This window comes from Chelonus insularis, unplaced genomic scaffold (assembly GCF_013357705.1).
Source record: "Chelonus insularis isolate UGA/USDA-ARS -01 unplaced genomic scaffold, ASM1335770v1 scaffold_303_pilon, whole genome shotgun sequence".
Classification (NCBI taxonomy): domain Eukaryota; kingdom Metazoa; phylum Arthropoda; class Insecta; order Hymenoptera; family Braconidae; genus Chelonus; species Chelonus insularis.
Genome location: NW_023276792.1, coordinates 795,861 through 815,607, shown reverse-complemented (window position 1 = coordinate 815,607; position 19,747 = coordinate 795,861). Strand labels below are relative to the sequence as shown.

At 27.2% G+C, this 19,747-nt stretch overlaps 6 protein-coding genes across 9 annotated transcripts; 2 read left to right on the top strand and 4 right to left on the bottom strand.

Annotated features, from left to right (window-relative positions):
- Positions 1-90: 90 nt before the first annotated feature.
- Hr96 (Nuclear hormone receptor HR96) lies at positions 91-3,310 on the bottom strand. Its single transcript, XM_035094025.1, has 4 exons — positions 2,783-3,310; positions 1,309-2,715; positions 801-1,220; positions 91-724 (listed from the first exon to the last, which is right to left on the bottom strand). The coding sequence occupies exons 1-4, from the start codon at positions 2,921-2,923 to the stop codon at positions 527-529; spliced, it is 2,166 nt and encodes a 721-aa protein (XP_034949916.1). The 5' UTR covers positions 2,924-3,310; the 3' UTR covers positions 91-526.
- A 500-nt stretch (positions 3,311-3,810) lies between these two features.
- LOC118073541 (uncharacterized) lies at positions 3,811-8,206 on the bottom strand. Of its 2 annotated transcripts, XM_035094108.1 has the most exons (8): positions 7,838-8,206; positions 7,515-7,577; positions 6,909-6,967; positions 5,911-6,820; positions 5,695-5,833; positions 4,534-4,710; positions 4,335-4,470; positions 3,811-4,250 (listed from the first exon to the last, which is right to left on the bottom strand). In XM_035094108.1, exons 1-8 carry the CDS (start codon positions 7,916-7,918, stop codon positions 4,103-4,105), a joined length of 1,713 nt encoding a protein of 570 aa, XP_034949999.1. In that variant the 5' UTR covers positions 7,919-8,206; the 3' UTR covers positions 3,811-4,102. The 2 variants fall into 2 exon arrangements, with proteins under 2 accessions (XP_034949999.1, XP_034950000.1); XM_035094109.1 differs by lacking the exons at positions 7,515-7,577; positions 7,838-8,206 and adding an exon at positions 7,055-7,293.
- A 1,085-nt stretch (positions 8,207-9,291) lies between these two features.
- Positions 9,292-10,514, top strand: LOC118073527 (uncharacterized). Its single transcript, XM_035094088.1, has 5 exons — positions 9,292-9,672; positions 9,761-9,860; positions 9,916-10,017; positions 10,159-10,320; positions 10,381-10,514. Exons 1-5 carry the CDS (start codon positions 9,335-9,337, stop codon positions 10,432-10,434), a joined length of 756 nt encoding a protein of 251 aa, XP_034949979.1. The 5' UTR covers positions 9,292-9,334; the 3' UTR covers positions 10,435-10,514.
- An 82-nt stretch (positions 10,515-10,596) lies between these two features.
- LOC118073424 (dorsal-ventral patterning protein tolloid-like) lies at positions 10,597-11,846 on the bottom strand. Its single transcript, XM_035093915.1, has 4 exons — positions 11,456-11,846; positions 11,253-11,375; positions 10,844-11,156; positions 10,597-10,765 (listed from the first exon to the last, which is right to left on the bottom strand). Exons 1-4 carry the CDS (start codon positions 11,844-11,846, stop codon positions 10,597-10,599), a joined length of 996 nt encoding a protein of 331 aa, XP_034949806.1.
- A 295-nt stretch (positions 11,847-12,141) lies between these two features.
- Positions 12,142-13,573, top strand: LOC118073423 (uncharacterized). Its single transcript, XM_035093913.1, has 3 exons — positions 12,142-12,151; positions 12,742-12,826; positions 12,889-13,573. The coding sequence occupies exons 1-3, from the start codon at positions 12,142-12,144 to the stop codon at positions 13,553-13,555; spliced, it is 762 nt and encodes a 253-aa protein (XP_034949804.1). The 3' UTR covers positions 13,556-13,573.
- Positions 13,574-14,705: 1,132 nt separating this feature from the next.
- bbc (choline/ethanolaminephosphotransferase 1 bbc) lies at positions 14,706-19,569 on the bottom strand. Of its 3 annotated transcripts, XM_035093895.1 has the most exons (9): positions 18,652-19,569; positions 17,952-18,099; positions 17,748-17,870; positions 17,453-17,556; positions 17,080-17,214; positions 16,430-16,561; positions 15,624-15,782; positions 15,426-15,551; positions 14,706-15,255 (listed from the first exon to the last, which is right to left on the bottom strand). In XM_035093895.1, exons 1-9 carry the CDS (start codon positions 18,886-18,888, stop codon positions 15,079-15,081), a joined length of 1,341 nt encoding a protein of 446 aa, XP_034949786.1. In that variant the 5' UTR covers positions 18,889-19,569; the 3' UTR covers positions 14,706-15,078. The 3 variants fall into 3 exon arrangements, with proteins under 3 accessions (XP_034949786.1, XP_034949788.1, XP_034949789.1); XM_035093897.1 differs by lacking the exon at positions 16,430-16,561; XM_035093898.1 differs by lacking the exon at positions 17,080-17,214 and having other exon boundaries at positions 14,708-15,255.
- Positions 19,570-19,747: the final 178 nt, after the last annotated feature.

Below are 19,747 nucleotides of genomic sequence, written 5' to 3'. Positions count from 1 at the left end.
TTAATATCACAATTATTCAGAATAATTAATAGGATTTTTTTCGAACATGTATCAGTTATTTATATTATCCAAATGATTATGGGTTAAATCATTTTATTGCTGGTAACTTATACTTTTTGCAAGTAAATTATTTACAATGAAATAAAAAAATCACTTCTGAATCACAAGACATTAAAAATCTAAACATTAACGATTTATTCAATTTAATTGTACTAATAGTAAAATGAAATAATAATATAGAGACTACATGGTTTCTAAATAACCATATTCATCCGTCATGATTTTAATATTAATAATAATGCAATAAACATATTAAAAAAATATTATGCACTTGATATATGAATAACATTCGTTATTATTCAGCTACATCTATTATTTTACTATTATTTTATTATCTGCACTTTTAATTTTGATCTGACCTATCTCTAAATAAATAACTTTGATTTATCTAACTAGATACAATCTTAAATACTAATCGATTTAGTTTTTTAACTTGGTGTATAGATACAAAAAAAGCTGTCAGGTGTTAGTGCTTCAAATCAAATATTTCTATTAACAAAGGTTCAACACTTGACGGATTCACATTTAAATAAACACCCACAACTTCATTATTAAGCCGATGCAGTTCAGATATTTTTTGGATAAGCTTTAGAAACGTAGATCTGGCTTCACAACCCGGATAAATGCTTTCTAGATATCGTCTTAACAAATAATAGTACGAGTTCTGAAATGTTAAAGCATCATGTAATCAAATACATGATTGATTCATAGTACTAGTTTTTTTTAATCAATAATCTTACCTGCTCTAATTTAATAACGTCACTGTGAACTACTCGAGGTCTTTCTGGTGTAAACAAGGCAATGGCACTTAATATTAAAATTATATTTTCGTCACGCCAGCGTGGATCGAAAGTTTTGACAAATCTTGCATGCTCTGAATAAAGATTTCCTTTTGCTTCCTTTAATACATCAACTTTTATTTTGGACATTCTTTCTTGACTATGAGGTATCTTCCACATATCTTTATCAGAGTCATAAGTTAAGGTTGATCTCAATATTAACATTTCTGTACAACCACCTTTTAACAATGCTAATTGATCTTCCTGGCACATATTTTTAAATGCGTTTATTTTCTTTGACATTTTAATTAGCCGTCTAATCGCAATAGCTGTCAAATTTATCACATCTAGAAGCATGGGATCCGAATGCTCCGAATTTTCCTAAAGAATTCATTTATAAATAAGATTAATAACTTTTAAAAAATGAAATAAATCGGTTTTTTTTTAATCAGTTGAAACTTAATTTTACCTTAAATCTACATTCATCACCAACTAAATTAGTAATATCATCATCCAATGGTGCAAGAAGTGCTTTATTAGCAACAATTAATTCATTCAGCTTAGCTCTTTCTGCGTCATTTAGTTCTTTGCTATTTTGATTTCCGCTTAATGCAGAATAAGCTGAAAATTCCAATTTTATAGCTTCACACAAAATAGATTCAATAGTATTAACAGCGATAGGGATTCGTTGAACATCCTGAACTACATCTCGCGTAACATCATCAGAAACTCGACTCCAATCACTATTATTTACAGTTGACTCATAATTTTTACTATCACGTTCAACAGATTTGCCGTTCGTAATTAAATTTATCAATATTGGATTGTTGATTGAATTTTCATCGGATTCTAAAGTATTCTCAATTATTTTATCTGGTATTTTTTTAGTCACTACAGAAGTGAAACAACAATCTTCATTATCATACAATTCAAATAGTTTGGAAATCTGTGAATCACCTGTTAGCATTGTTACAATTTCAGGATCAGATATCATTTTAGAAATGACATCTTTATCTTGAAATATCTTAGTAGCTAACTGAGGATTACTCAAGACTAACTTTATTACAACATCAGATTTTTCAGTCAATACAGAAATTAAATCTGTACGTTTAGTATAACTATCTTGAACACTTTGATTCATTACATCATTAGAATACTCTTTCAGAGTTTTTTCAAACTGATGGTTATTATTATTGTTTAGTCTAAAATTTTTTGTACTATGTGAATACAGTAAATGTTTTTCACCATTTGCCTCACTCTCTGAAGCTGAAGAGTCAGTGTAGTTATTGCCAATAGAAGAATATTTAGAATAATTTTCAGAAGAAATAGTTCCATTAATTTTCGTAGAATTTGAGCTACACGGATTTTCTCTCGATAAAAAACTCATGGCCTGGCATTCCCCAGTATTTTTATTGGAATGTGTTGATTCTTTGAGCATATCTAGAGTTTTTGATCCGATAATATCGCGACTTTCAGGTGGACTTGAAGGACTTGGCACACTTGCTGCAGTTACGGGACTCAAACTCTCAACAGTTTGTTGTCGATTACCATCTAAATCTGCATATTTTTTATCTGATTCCCAAAAATATGTTTCAGATACTGTCGAGGCTATTGAAGTCACAGAGACTGATGTTTCGTCATAATTAGGGTCTTCTATTACTTCCCGCTTCATTTTAGGCCCCCTAGGTTCATCAGATGATCTCTTCTTTGCCCGGTTTTGTTCTATTTTCTGACGCTTTAATACTTTATCTTCCTCTGTCATAATATATTCTTTTCTCATACCAATACTGAAACATTTTTCTAATCTGCATTTTTGACAGAACCTTCTTGTGATTGGTGTCACATTACAATTTTGTGAAAAAGGACACCTAAATTCCTATAAAAAATAATTGATTAAATACATGTTTATATCAATCATTTGGGGTTAAATAACATTTATTTACCTTATTTTTTAAGGCATTTCTTCTAAAGAATGCTTTACAACTTTCACATGATAAAGCATTAAAATTAAATCCTAGAGCACGATCTCCACATACACCACAAATTTTATTAGCTTCTCTACCTCCTGATGCTTCATTTTCCATATCTTTTTAATAAATGATTAATAACTACTAAATTTTATAGGAAATCATCACTTAATCATGATTCGTGTTCGTTTTTTTATCTCATTTAGAAGTTGACAAATGATGGCTGATGATTCATATCATTGATTGTCTTTCGTCATAAACAACAAACGACATTTATTTTGGAGTAATAGAAATTAATGAATAAATGACTTTAACACTGGGTCCACCTCTTAATCTTGAATTCTCGATTGTGAATAAGTGTAATACAAATGACAGCTTAAATAATACGTTCAATTGGCGCTCACTTATTAACACTTAACAACTAGCACAAGTAAAACGTGTTCAGTATGAATCTTTTTAGAAAAGAATGGCTGTCTTGTTGCTTATAATCTGTCTTTATCGCACCCTAATTATTCCATTTCTATAAACGGTCGAGACTTTAAAAATGAATTGGGATTTTTTTCAACGTTGGTACTCTTGACGCGCGTAAGTTTAAAATTACTGTTGGTAATGTTCTGATTTGAACATTTAAACTTATGGTTCTGGAATTTATTACTTTTTGAATGATATTTACTCATCAATAATGATTGTAAATGCGAAAAACTTCAATAGTAATAACATAATTTGTAATTTTGGACTTTGTGTTTATCACAAAAAAAGCTATAAAGCTTCGTCTACTTGATAAATCGTTAAAACATTATTGATAACGATAATTCACAGGTGATAAATGAATTGTTAGATAATATTTAATTAATATACGACAGATTTTTTATTATCTTACATTCATATTTTATTAATCAATAAAAGATTTTTATTGATAAATACATCGAAAAAATTCATTTACAAAATATTTTTTAAATTGCATAAATCACATTTGTGCAAAAATATAAAGTACGATTGAAAAATCTTATACAAAGTAAATGCACATGATTGATAAGTATAAATATTAATTGCACTTGTGTCATGTTAAAATAATTATATTAAAAGTGCACTTCCTTTTCTTTATAATTAATTAGTATTTAAAAATAAATTGGAATAGAAATGATAAGTATTCTTTATCATCAAGGCAGTCTATTATACATAATTAAGGCACGCTTTGAGATTCATAAAAAGTCACTCATAATTGACAGTATATTACAGCTTCTTCTTGATTTCTTTTCATTTCAATTAATTTTATTATCAGTGCTTCTTTCTAATTCATTTTGGAGGTGAATCTGTTAATTTAGTACTTCCCATTTGTTTTCCACTTGAATATAAAATTAATTCTTCTTTTGAATAATATGTTATAATTTCATCTACATTTATGAACGTCTTTTCATTTAATTTAGGAGATCCTAATGCAAACCTATAAATAGATATGATATTTTTTATAATTGGTAAGTTTGAAAGTTTTCATTCACATATTTTCTACCAAAAAAATATTTTCTACCTGTTGTCTGTTCTTTTTCTAATAGGAACATTATAAACTCTGTCTTTCAGCCAAACCACAAGAACCAAAGGACTGTTTATATCAGAAGTTGACGGCCTGATCAAAAAGTATCCATTGTGTACATTACTGTAAGCTCCTATAGATAACAAGAAAAAATAATGATAAATGTGACAACAAATTATGTGTTAAATTCTCTTACGCTCTTGAATAAGAGTTGTAGCTTGTTCTCGTGTAACATTATGAAACCATGAGAAATTAATGTAAGATTGCCCAAAGGGTGGTGGAGGTAATGGTCGTGTAGCTCTCATTTCAGCTGACAAAGATGTGCTGCTTCCAGGATGAGGTAAAGTCGCAGATTTTTTATCAGGTGATCGTTCTATAATAAACAAATTTGTATTAATTTATTATCAAATTGTTTGTGATTACCTTATCTTAGTATATAAAGTGGCTATTGGTATTGATAGAAATTTTATCGCAATACATATCTACGGTATGACAAATAAAACTTTATGTCTTAAATGATTAACACTCGACTTTAAACTTTTACTAACTTGAAAGATTAAGACGAGCTTGAGTAAGAGCTGCTTGAGTCAAGCACTCTGACAAACTAGCTTGTTTTCGCATTGATGTATTCAATGAAACTAATCTTTTAGGATCACTCACTAATGCCATTTTTTTAGAATTATTATTAGTCAATGAAGAAATGTAAAAGTTTATTTAATTTAAATAAAGATAAGAGAAGAGACAATTAAATAACATCTACACGTTATGACTAAGAAGATAAGACTGACATCTTTAGCATTAACTTATACCACGCATCACTCGCAGCGATCCGGTGGTCTCTCAGCATGAGGCAAATTTCTAAGATGTTTATTAAAAATAGAATTTTCGATAATCCTATTAAATTCATTTCGTTCATTTTTATCACACTCATTTTTTCTAACCTGTGAGCTCCAAAACTTCATGCTCAGATGAACAGCATCTCAACATTACGCGTTTAATCCGTACAACTGTATCACATATTTCGTTCGTAAAACGCAATCCTAAACCAATTAAAAGACCTTTTGAAACTCTTAAACAAAAGCAAGAACATTTTTCACTTCGCTTTTTCATCCCCTTTTTGTTTGATTACATTTTGATAATAGTTTAAATATTTATCCACTGACTATTCCTGCACAATTGACATACAACTGAATAGTATGAAGAGTTTTGAAAGCATAAAGCATAAGTGGCAACAACCAGTTGCACTCCACGTGTTGCCAAGCTTCACTCATTGATTTTTTTCTCGTGGGAATTCTTCTTTTTCTTTTCTTTTTAACTCTCTTTACGCAATAACTTCTGACAAAAAATCAATACTAACCATTTTTGTTTTGAATCTTCGATAATGAAGTTTTTGATAGGGTAACAGTTGAATCTGATGTATTTGGATTCACCGGGAGCTGTGGAAGTTCTCTGACAGGTTGAGAAATTGGCTGAATATAGTAATTATTGTCATCCACCTGAAACGGAAAAATAAATAAAGTTATTCAAATAATATATTAATAACTATTTGGGAAACTAAAAAAAAAATGCTTACATTCTCAGTAATCGATTCATAAAAATCTTCACAATCTTCTTCTGCCTCTTTCTCCTGGCTCGTAGTACTGGGCGGTTTATATAAACTTTCAACAGACCTTTTGATAAGCGATTGATTACTTTCCACCTTTAATCGATTTTGTTCAATTATTTGCGCATCGAAATCTTCATATTCATCATCACTTTCATTTGTTTTTGTAGGTAAATTGGCCACAAGATCGAAATTTCGTATCATTACTGGCGGTTTTGGCAGGTCATCTGGTCTTTCAGGAACAACAGGACTTCTATCAATGCGCGGTGGTGGAGATGCTGGTTTTTTTATTTCTTTTTTCTCAATACTGTTAAACTTGGGAGGACGTGCAGGTACAGCGGGTTTCTCTGGCAGTTGTATCTCAGATTTATCAGGCAGCTCTACTTTGTTCTTAATTAACGCAGGTTTTTCAATCGACCGTAATTTTAAATGCTCTTTTAATTGTTCCGAAAGAGTTTGTTCAAATTGATTTAAATTCTTATTCGGGTTTTTTTGCATTTTTTGCTCCTCTTCTTCTAAATTCATATACATGGTTTCTTCATCTTTCGATTCAGTTGAATCATTTTCATTGTAATTCATATAAATACTTTCTGGTCTATAAATAACATTAGATGATTGTTTTTGATTTTGTGCAAGCTTTTCATGATTCTGAAAAACCATTAAACTATTTCTAAAACCCGTGCTACGTTGTGACGAACCATTTTTACGAAGTCCAACATGTTTCTTTATCGCTGATGAATCATCATCATCTTCGTAATCTTCCCAGTCCGTTCCCCATGATCCAGAATCGCTTACCGGTTCTTGATCGTTATGAGTAATATTAGAAACTACGTGTTCTTCTGGTGCTCGATTTAATCCTTCGACAAATGTCCATAAACTCCTGAATAAAAGGAAAAATTTCGAAATAATAAAGTCAAACGTCAGCACTTAGTTTATTTTTAGCTGTAAATAAAAAATATTTAGCTTACCATGTTTGAGAGCGTGATAAGTCACTCTTCCAAAGCGCCAATTTCCCCTCAGTTAAGTGCTGTTGAGTAATTAGAGACATTTAGTATTATTTGAATTTTATGTGGCAGCAGTATAACATGATAAGAAATGGTAACCGGACATGTACCGATAATAGATTCCATTTAACCATTGAATTCCTTGAAAAACGTCGTTGAGAAAAAAACATAATTTACTCAAATTAAACTTTAAATAATGAATTTATCTCGAGGATTAATCAGAGCTTTAATAAAATTTGTCGTGCGGGCTACAAGACTTTTCAACGTATACTGACAATTCACGCAATTCCGTCAAGTGAAATCGGAATTTCTCTTGCTATTTTTTTTGTCTGGTAATCATGAATCCTCAACGAACACTTGAATGAGAATGAGAATTGAGTCAGACAATGTGAGAAAGACAATAGTGAAAACAGAGAAAAAAATTATTGTATTCTCCATCATAGATATCTTACAAAACATCAATACAAACACTTCTTTGCTTTTTTATCACATATATTATCTCAGGAATATCTTAATAAACTCGATTAATATATTTTGACGTCTACTCGTTCATGAGGTAATAAAACTCACCAAAAGTTCATCTCCATCAATTTGACGTTTTAATATTGCTGGACAACATTCTTCTAGGCCATTCTGTAAACAAAAAAAATGAGATTAAATAATATGTTTACTTTGATAATAAACTCAGAACTCTAAAAAATGCATGGGTGTTGAATATTTTATAGAATGCTTTACGTCAATATTTTTTTAAATATCGTTGTGTATTACAAAAAAACATAGTCAATTAAGTGATTTGCGAATATGAACTGTATATATTTCATTTTCCTCCTTATTGCATTCCAATAAGTTGCAAATTGTAGCGAAAGTATTAGAGAAAGTATTTTTTTATTTACCTTTTTAAGAATTTCGATCACGTCTGTTGTACTCCAATTCGATATGTATTCGAGTGCTTTAGTTCTAGATATTTTTGACATTGTCCGTATTCCCGGCAAGATGCAAAAAATCGCTTAGCGCACGTGACGCCGCGCGAACGCATCTGGCTGACTATTTTTTTATTAAATGAAATGTGTGACAGTTGGTTTCTCTTGCGGTTTTACTTACTCTTTACACTTTTTTCCGTACATTTAATTATCACTTGTAAGTGTTGACAACTCACTACGCGGTCACTGGAAGGATAAAGATACAAGGGCGCGACCGGAGAACCGTATCCAAATGACAATTGGATCTTTCTTTTGTAACTAACGGAATATTTGTTGATATAATGCTACATATTGGAACTGTGTGGAATGTCAACTTGATGTATTTCAGGTCATGCCTAGGTGTCGCTACTTGCTTGCTGATGTGAACGCTAATTATTTTTTAAATTTATTTTTAACACTGCTCATCAATCATCTTCAAAATACAATCCACAAAAAATTTATATGTGTTTGAAGAACACTGAAAAAGCAGTATATTTTTGTATGCTTTATGAAGATGTTAAGTAATATTGATTTTATTACCATCATCTTATTTAATTAATAAAAAATTGAAAAATTTCCAATAATATAAATATATGGAACAATTATATCCCTTATTATGTGCCCTTAAAAACAATATTATGATTAATTAAGTTAAATTCCCTTCGTCTCTTGAAAATAAATAATATTGATTACCAAATTACTCATACACGTTTCTAGAATTATTGTCCTCAATCATTCTTTAATATATATAATAATTTATTATTAAATATGACTCTGTTATCTTATGATTAAATTTTTTTCTAGACATTTTTTCAATTCTAATGGTTAATAAATTATATTAAATAATAAAAAAAAAAAAATCAAACAAATTATTGCAATAAAAAAAAATACTTGAAATGTTTTATTTAATAACTATTCAACATTATTTATTTTATGTTAGGTCTTGGTCAAAAAATTTAACTCAGGTTAGTTATGAACTAAATATTCATCAACTAAGATGCATTTCGAACCAGAATCAGTATTAAATATTTTTACAATTTTAGGTAAAATTGCATATACATGGCCATTGGATTCAAAATGTTCTAAGCAGCTTAGAATTTTCCACCAACTAGTGTATTATTTCTGTATTATCAATGAAGTTGCAACAACTATTTCGTTATTGGCTACAGTAAGATATTCTATCCCAAAAGGTGATTACCATATAATTATTGAAAGCCTGAGTAGCCTTGGATCCGCTGTTGATGTATTACTTAATTGGTTTGTCTTCAAACATCAAGCAAGTGATTTAAATGTAAGTATTTAAAATTACTATATCATTATAAAAAATTATTTAATTAAAAAGATCATTTATCTTTTAAGGAACTGCTGAGAATTTTTACCAAATATGTAAAAAATGCAAAAGGATCCAAGAAAAAAATCCTTCAGAGATATATGAATAATTACTTATTAGTCTACCCTATAGCTATAATTTTATTTTTTGCTACTGTCATGAGTTTTACTTGTACTCCGTTTTTCACAGAGCGCCAATTTCCCATGCCATTTTATTATTTATCTGAAATTGAAAAATACTCTTTTAGCTATTATTTAGTTTTTATATGGCATTTTTGGATAATGAGTCAATCATTAGTGACATTATTCTTGTGTTTTGGAATTCCTATTTTGATCAGTATGATTTCGACAAAATTAGATATACTGGCACTACGACTAAAAAATATTAAAAATGAAAATCAACTGAAGGTGTGGATTCAAAAACATCAAAAATGTATTGGGTAAAAATTACATAATCTTTATATTCATTCATTCTATATATTTTAAAATAATATTTTCAATTTTCAATTACTTGAAAATTACTAACAGCCATGCCAAAAATATCAACCGTATATTACGTTTTTTGGTATTCAAACTGTATGTAGCTGGAATGATGACAGTAATTTTTGGAGCTCTCCCAATTTTATATGTAAGTACTTATATTGATAAAAGAATTCTAAAAATGACATATTTTTAATTTTTAGTATAATAGCACTATTGAACTTATTCGAGCTACTTTATATGTTGGAGTCAGTTTGTTATTAGTCTACGTGGTAGTTTGGGGAGCAGATGATATGAATAGAGCTGTAAGTTATCAGATTTATCTTTCTTGAATTTAAAACCATCAATAATAAGAGCAAATTAAAATCTAAAAACAATCTATTAAGAATATGAAATAAAAAAAATATTAATTTAAATCTTTTTTCTCTCATTTCTCTTTCTATTAGAGTTCAAAAATATCTCAGGAAATATTTAATAATTCAGATTGGACGAATATGTCAACATTAATAAGAAAATCGATGATAATTATTATGTGCAGAGCTCAAAAACAACTTGACATATCTATACCTGGGGTTCTTCCTGCTCTTACTTTACATTTTTATGCAAAGGTAAATTTTTAAAAAGTCAAGCAATAATTATTGCTATGAAATTAATGAACTTATTTTCAGTTTTTGTCATACGCTCTATCTTATATTATGACATTACGAGCTGTATTGTTATAAAAATGAGGAAACAAAAGTTTTCTAGTATAGCAATATTTTTAATATAAGAAGTAAATTATAAACAGTAATAAGTATAAAATATTTTTTTATTAACTCTATTAATATAAAACTAAATAATTGATTAAAATGTCAAATTCATTAGATCGTTGGACTAACCTCTCATTAATAAGATTCATCGGTATAATCATCTGGTAGACTGATTTCATGACAAGAATCAACACACTCAAAGGAGTTAATCGTCTTCCGACATTGAAATATACATCCTCCATTGTTAAACGCACATTCATCTTTAACTGTATAATATTCAGCCAAAAAGTATGAATTAGCGGCTCTAAAAAATGTATTTTTTTATTTTTAGATAACACATACCTCCATAAAACAATATTACTGACTACTATGTAACAAATACCTTTTATTATTATGAAATATAACATCAACTGCATCTTTGGGAGAAAGTGTCACTGGAGGTGCATTAGTACCGCAATAGGGTCCTCCCATTTGAAATGAATAATTACCCACCTTATTCATAATTACTATATGACTATTTATCGGGCAATCATAATAATTTTTCTCTTCTGTATTATCTAAATCAAAGAACGTGAAGTTCATGACTATTCTATAACGTGGAGGGGCAACTATTCTCCATACGCAATAGAATTCTTCAGTGTCATTAGTGTTAACACAATCTGAACTATCAATGGTACCACTTTCATCATATTTATCTAAGAATAGTTATTAATAATTGAGATTATTAGCTTTAAGAACTAATAAATAATTCATTATTTAAACAAAATCAATTATTATCGTAGATGTTTTACTTTTACAATGTTTTCCATCACTATCCAGTTCGAATCCTTTATAACAGGTGCATTTATATCCATACCATGTGTTTAAACAATAATGTTCACAACCATTATTTACCATAAGACATTTATCGAATTCTAAAATAATTTTATTTAATTTTTTTTTTAGATCGAGATGTTCATGATGATTTAATGATGGTTAATTTTTTTTATCTTACCTTTTTCCAGCTTAGCATAAAACCAGTTATTCTCCTCAGGTTTATTATTGACAAATTTTATAAAAAGCTCACGTCCAATCGAGTAAATGTTTGGAGGCAACTGTCCACAAAAGCGTTCGGAAAGTGGTGATGTAGAAAATAAACCATTTCTTATTTCAACATAATTATATTGACAATTTTCATCATCCTTAACTTCAAATGACTCAAATCGGAGTGAAACGCGATAAAGATCGTCATCTGGTACAATTATTCTCCAAATGCACTCTTTACTATGAGAATTACCGGAGACATTTGAGGATATGTAGTGTACCATGGAATCTAAGATTATGTCACTACCACATCGTAATTCAGTATTATAATCTGGAAGAAATTGATCGATAATTAATTTCATAACTATATTATTTTTAGCAATAATTTTTTATTTTCACCTTCTAAAATTTTTTGATCATGCGGGCTTGAAACATTTACATCTCCAGAAGTAAAAAAAATACTTTGACTACTAATAAAGAGAATAGAAATGATAATTTTCGAAAAAAATCTCCAATTCATGTTTAAATGATTTATTGTGAATTTTTCTGTAATTATTTTCGATCTTAAGTATTTGTTAAAACAAATTATTTTAAAGTAATAATTTGAAGAACAATGTTAAGTATGGGCACTAGAGAGTATTTCTGAAATAATGGGATATGAGATTCGGTATTTATATAAGCTTATTACAATACGAATATCACGAACGATTAATTAAAATATTATTTGAACAACTGAATAAGTTTTCATATGAGCAAATAATATGAATTGTATCTAGTCAATTTCTATATTTATTGTTAAATAATTATTTCACAATATAAGTGAATTTCAACTTATTCAAGTGACAAATTGTATTTTAATGAATAAAAAAATTCAAGTAAATTTAAATATGAATATAAGTAGTTCATTCTTTTATGATTGCAGTAGCATTTTTACGTAAGTTGCGGGCTGAATAATTATTAAATATTTCGAATTAGTTTAACCAATTTCATAACTATTATTTGTCTTTTGTTTTATAAAATTCATTTCATAGATTTCCAACCGTAAAAAATTAAATTTATGACAAAAATAATTGATACAGACTTCTTGAATAAGCTAAGTCTAAAATTTGATATCAATTGGTAGTAAAATAATGACTTTCAAATTAAATAATTCTTTAAAGACCAAAAATATAAACACAAGTCATAGAATCTCATTTTTTAAATATTTTAAGAATACTCTGAAGAATGAAATTATTGATAAAAATCTTAAAAATTCAGAGATTGTTACAGAAAAAAATAATTGTAATAAATTGATAAATTTATCAACTCCTTGGGCTGAAAATTATGGTTATCCTTTTCATTTGTAAGTTTATTTTTCATAAATATTCAAAAAGACTTTTTTCAATAAAAATGTTTTTCTAAAAGGTCGATAAAGTGCTATGATAGTGTTCTAGTAAAAGATATTGGTATTACATGTGATTTATGGAAATTGGAAGAAGAGAAAATTAATCGAGAGGATTCAGAAGAGAAATTAATCATTCCAGAACAGAAGAAATCCAACTCTTTAATCACTCAGAAATTAAATGCTTACACAAGAAATTTTTTTGATATTATTTCAATGAAAATAACAAAAATACTTAATCAGTCAGAGCAAGTTGAAAATGATGATAGGTTGAATAAAATTGTTGTTGCAACAGAATACATTGATTCAGAAGGTAGGCCGTGTTTAAGATTGAGGTTGAAGTGTATAAGAAAACAATCAGAAGAATCTATAAAAACTTCTATTACTCCAAAAAAGAATAAAACAGAAACACAAAATCGTAGTAAATCAAAATTGAAAATTTTCTTCTTAGAAATACAAACTAATAATAAAAGAAAATCGTCCCTTTCAAGTATTCCGTCGTTACTTAACAATTTAACAAAATCTAAACATTTAAAGAAAGAAATTAAAATTACTCACGAAAGCATAAATGAAAATAATTTTAATTCATATGATGATAATGAAACAAAATTGCCGAGAAATAGAATTATTGCGACATCAAATTATCGCAAACAAGTAGAAATATTACATTCATCATATTCACCTCGTTAAAATTATAATCATTGAATAATTTACACCACATTTTTTACAAAAAATATTATTAGAGGAATGCTTAAGTTGAAAGCAATGTAATGCACAAGACAAATCATAATTTGATATTTTCAATGTACTAATAAAGTTTAATTTACTTATTAATACACTTGCTACATTTCATTTTTTTTATTAAAAAATTATAACTTTTACATAATATAGGATTTTTGTGTAATTAATAAATAAGGCTTCATTTTTTTAGAAAACCTTCGTTTACTATTGACAAAATTAGTGTCTTTGTTTATAAATATTACAATTACCTCACAAGTACTTCATTATCCACACATCTTTACAATGAAAATATACAAATATTCTCACAAAATATTATCTTAATAATTAATAACTATTATTGGAAAAAAGTTACAGTGGTAACTATTTAGATTAAGGTCAAGGTCATGCCCTTAATAGCACACATTAAGTTCAAAGTCATGTTTAGTTGTTTTTTTAAGGTCAAGGTTGACATCATAACATGAGATCACCGTTAATATAAATAATTACCATGATATTTTGGTAATAAAACATTTGAGAAAGAATATATTTGACGTAGTTGCAGAGATTCATTAAAATATTAAATTATTTAATTATTTTTTTTCAATCGCTTAAGAAAATCGAAGATTTTTTTACTTTAAATTAACGTAAGTATTCACTAAACTAAGAAAATTAAGTATTAATTAAAATTCATCATTATCCAATGACCTCTTTGATAACTAAATATTTTGATAATTATCTTTTTATCTATTTTAGTACGTAATTCAGAATTGTAATGAATGTATACATATTTTCAAAATATATCTGTTGGTAAATAATTTTTATGAGTAGTAAATCATCAATTATTTATATTTTCAACAAATTTTTTCGCGAATAACCTTTCAATTTCTTCAAAAATTGTATTTGGCAATTGGTTATTGTAATGAAGTTAATTTTTGTGATAACTTTATATTGTTTCAAAAAATCTTATAATTTTCTACATTATTTAATTGATAATATTAATTCATTACTTTTTTTCAAATTAAATTTGTTAAAAAAAAATGCTCCTTGACTAGTACGTAACCAGAATATTTTTATTATTAAAAAAATAGTAAGCAATGAAGAAATTTTCTAAAAAACAATAACGTCAAAACCCAAAAAATAATGATAATTGATTAAAATAAAGTATAAAATAAAAATTAAATATAATTTATTAAAAATCTAATTAACTTCAAATGTCCTCATGATGAGATTAACCAAGCAAGACATAAAATTCTAACTTGTTATAGAGCTTTAATTCAATGAAATGAATATCAACAGTAATCATGACTTATTTTATTTGTTGCTTATTATTTCTTTCATTCAATAATAGAAACGTACTATTTATTACATGTATGATCACAGATCTTTCTTGTATTCTGTTATGAATTTTTTCTTATTATTTATTATCATCATCATTATTAGCATCAACGGTTTTTTTATTATTGTTAATAGTGTTTAAATTTTACTTAACTGAATTAATGATATTTTTTCGATGGTTTTGAACGTTGTAGTCGTGAAGTAGTACCATTTTTATCAGTAAAACTTGATGGTTCATTTGGATATGGTATTCTAAATAGTTTTATTTTTAAATGATCACAAATTTCGAGACAAACTTGTGAACTGTATTTCATGAAGTCAAATGTAACCCAAATCTGCAAAAAAATTTGTCATAGCTTTAATCGATTACGAGTTCAATTAAGACTTAAATTTGTAAAATTTTCAAGGCTTAATTTCAACAAATACTTAATCATAACCGATTTTAAAATCATTGAAAATTAATAATTTATCATATTCTTCAACAATAAATAAATGTATTACTTACAAAACATAACCAGAGGACATAGTATTCGTCGAAGAAGAAATTGAAATATTGATTGAGAAATAGCATACATGGGCCTATCAATCCAGTATCTAGATAGTCCATTTCATCTTTAGTCATGTGAGCAACCTGGAAAATTTAAGAGTTCATTAATTAATAATTTTAGTAAAAAGAATCTTCATTCAATTTCAAAATACTTACAACTAAACGATTAGTGACTTTAGCAGCAATTATACCGAAAGAAAGTATATAAAGTGCAGGATGATTCTCATAAACATGTTGTGTACTCTTTTGATAAATAATATATGCGGGTACAACAACAAGACTAAATGGAATAATTGGAGATAATACAGAAGTTCCCTGAAAAAAGTTTTAATGATAAATATGTAACAAACAGGGTTTCATTAATAATAAATAATCAACTATGTAAAAAAATATGCAAAGCATTCATTAACTACAACTAATTCCTTAAATTGTTGATTTAATTTTATTGAAAAGTATGGACAAATAAACATTTCATAACATTAATCATGAAAGCATATATTGGCAAACATCAAGCTCAGTTATCATTTTTTTTTTGTAATTGAATACGTTAGTAATAACTGATGAGCAAATGAATGTTATGTATTGGGATACTATTGTAATGCAATGTGACACGTTTATAATAAAAGCAATAGAAAATTTTTCCTACAAAGATGATGTGAAAAATTTCATTCCACGAACCTTTGTGTCAAACATACTAATTTAATTACAAATGAAGCTTATTGAATTTTTTTTTCATTGAAATTATTTCCGACTTTCATTCTATTTAATGCTGTTACTATTAATTGACATTAATATAATAAAATATGATGAATTTATTGAATTTTCTACATGAAATACTACTAAATTGTTAATAATATTGTCATATTTATACTGATGCAAATTTAAAAAATTGATTTTTAGTACTTAATAATTTGAAATTGATTTTACTATTTTTTTTTTTTTTTTTGAAATAGTGGACTTACAGCAACCGTAGAGCCGTTTTTTCCAACACCACCACCAAGTATAACCGATAAACTGCTATGGGCGAGTAAAATAGCAATTCCAACTGTACACCATAATGAAAAAACCTTCAGCTCTATGCCAATAAATGGCAACTGAACAAAAAAAATTTATTTATTCAAAAACAAAATAAACAAATAAATTTTTACTATAAAATAAATGGTATTAACATCCTTAAAATAAAAACAATAATATTTAAATTCTATCCATTCTTAACCCTTTGTAGTTTGTAATATTTTTTATAAAAAGTTGTATCTCCACGATTTTCATTAAATAAATTAAAAAAAAAAAAAAAAAAAAAAAACAATGCCCGAATGTTTATTTGACGTTATGTGTAATCGAAATCCGAAAACGAATGGGAAGGCAAACTTTTCATCAATTAATTTAACTAAAAACATCATTTAATACATATATCATCGGTTGTTAATAACATGATGGTGAGGCTAATTATTCATGCCATGCTGCATTCCATTTTCCATATTTAGAGCTTGGGATAAAAGGAAATAAAGAATAATCCAGTCATATTATAGTTTCACTAACAAACTATTGAATATAATTAGTGATGCAAAAAATTCATAAAGAATGTTGTTTTGGGCTAGTAACGTTAACTTACAGCGACAGTTGACCCGTTTTTGCCAACTCCACCCGTAAAAATAACAGTAAACATTGAATAAAAACTCGATAATGCACAGACAGTGGTCATACCGCCTAATAAATATTTTAATTGTAAACCATTTAGATAGGGAATCTGTAAAAAAATACTCAATACTCTTATCTATTATATTAATGAATTAGCATCTACAATCAATTCTCTATTCATTAGAAGTTAAATTCTGATTTATTAAAAAAAAAAAAAAATTCTATTCTATTAAGGGAGTAAGAATGTTTTAATATAAATATTTGTTTTATAAAAAGATAGAAAATTTACTAAATATCTTTCTCCGAAAACTAATTGCAAAAAATCGATTTAATAAATGGAATACCACCTCAGTCATCCATATTGTTGGCCCAAAAATAGCGGAAGTCAAATGAATTGTAATTATTGTAAACTGAGCCTCAGTCACATCAATTTTTCCAAATCTTAATGATCCTAAAAAAATCAAGTTCAATAAATTGAACTAAATTTATGATTATACGATATCAGTAAAACAAGTTATAAAATTACATCGATGGATAAAATCCATGATTTTCAATATTAGCATTTTTCCAATGGCTATTTCTGGAGTTTTTACTTAGTAAAGACTACAAGTGTATTGATAACAAAGAATATTTATCATTTACCTGATACGTAGCTTTGCCAGTGTGCACAATAAAAGAGAGTCATTGCACAGAAACATTGAAAAAACATCCAACTTGGATAATATCCTAATTGTACACTTATACACGCAGACAGTGCGACAAAAACTGTAATAATAATGGAAATTTAATTTCAAAAATGCAATTCATGTTTATGAGAAAATTCATATGAAAACATTGATAAATTACCAGTCGAAACGGAATCACATCCATGATCAAAAAGTTCTCCCAGTGGCGATGAATTTCCAGTTCTTCTTGCTTGCTTCCCATCTATTGAATCTAGACTTTGATAAATAAAAAGACCTAATGCACATAAAAAACAACCCCATCTTGGAACCTAAAATAAAAAAGTGCCGATTAAATATTAAATATCTCTTTCAATGATAAGCATGTACTACAAAGAGTGATAATTATGAAGAAAACTAGAATAATAATAAAAAGATGACATCAAGAGAATAGAGATAAGATAAAAATTCATAGAATGAAAAAAATTTTATAGTTTAATCAATGATGTTATTGAAACTTTATGAACTTCCTGCCAAAACATAAAACTCTTTGCTGACTAATAAGGATTCAAATAATAAATTTATATGTTAGCACCAAAAAATTTAAAAGTTAAAAAAAATGATAATTTGATAAGTAAACTAGAAAAGTGTTTTGAAAGTTAAAACATAGTGTAATATACAATGTCTTCATCAATATTTAATTTGTTAAATACTTTTTTGCAACGATATCTACGTAAAGAATGAATAATCGACATTGACAAATGAAAAAATTTATAGTTGTGTTCAAATATACAATCTACAGAAATAATGATAGCTAAGTTGTTTTTATTATTTTTTTTTTTTTAGTATTTAAAAAAAAGTAATTTCGGATTATTCATACTTACTTCATTCTTAGCATCAGGACTGTAGTAAACAAGAATAAGTGTTGTTGCAATATTAATAATAAGGCCTACAATTGTAATTAAATTGGGAGCTAACCATAGTGGTACTTTATCAACTAACCACTCCCACCAAAATTGTAGATATTTGTCTAAAAAACTAGCATTTGAGCAACTATATTTGTGTTCTGACAATCTTTTAAGTTGTCCTGGGGAGAGTATTTTTTCTTTATAAATCTGCATACTTGATATATTTATGTAAATATTTTTTGAATAATTAAATAATGTTTTAATTTTGTTTCTTCTTTAAGTTATTAATTTATTATTAACTGCAAAAAAATATCGTGACTAATTAGTTTCTTGTTATTTTATTATTATCGCTTTACACTTAATTGGAAGTAAACGTACAGGTTACTCCAATTAATTTTTATTATTATAAAAATTGAATGTTTAAAAAATGAATTTTTATTTAACGATTGAACATCACTATATAATTATTTATTAATTTTTTATTTGTTGGATACTTATTTATTTATTAATATTTTTCTTATTTACGATCAACGTTTTAAAAGTGTACATGCACTTGAACAATGTTCTGCTGACTTTGATGAAATACGGTTTAGTATAGTGTAGTAACTGCTAATGACACAAATTATATATCATTAACATTTACAACTAGCTCCTTTTTTTACATGTGATAATACCGATTACCAATGTTCCATCGAATTTCTCAAAAGATAATAGCTTTTTGAATTGTAAAAATGTGTTTTCACATCAATAATATCAGTTTGAGCTTTTATCTAGTAACTTCGAATGGTTATTTATTGAATTAATCATTTAATCCACTTAATTATTCCTCATCTATTTTATTACTAAATTTTTTTTTTAATTATTTATAGTTTTATTCATTTCGTGATCCAGAATTCAGCTGTTTATTACATAAAACCATATTATATAGTAGAAACAGAAATAATTAGATACTTGAAGTAATTTTAATAGCCAAGAACAACTTTTTCTTAACTTTGAAGGCTAAATATGAATTATAATTCTCCAATTCTTACTTCAAATCAATAATAATAATAATCTTTATTGACATTTATTT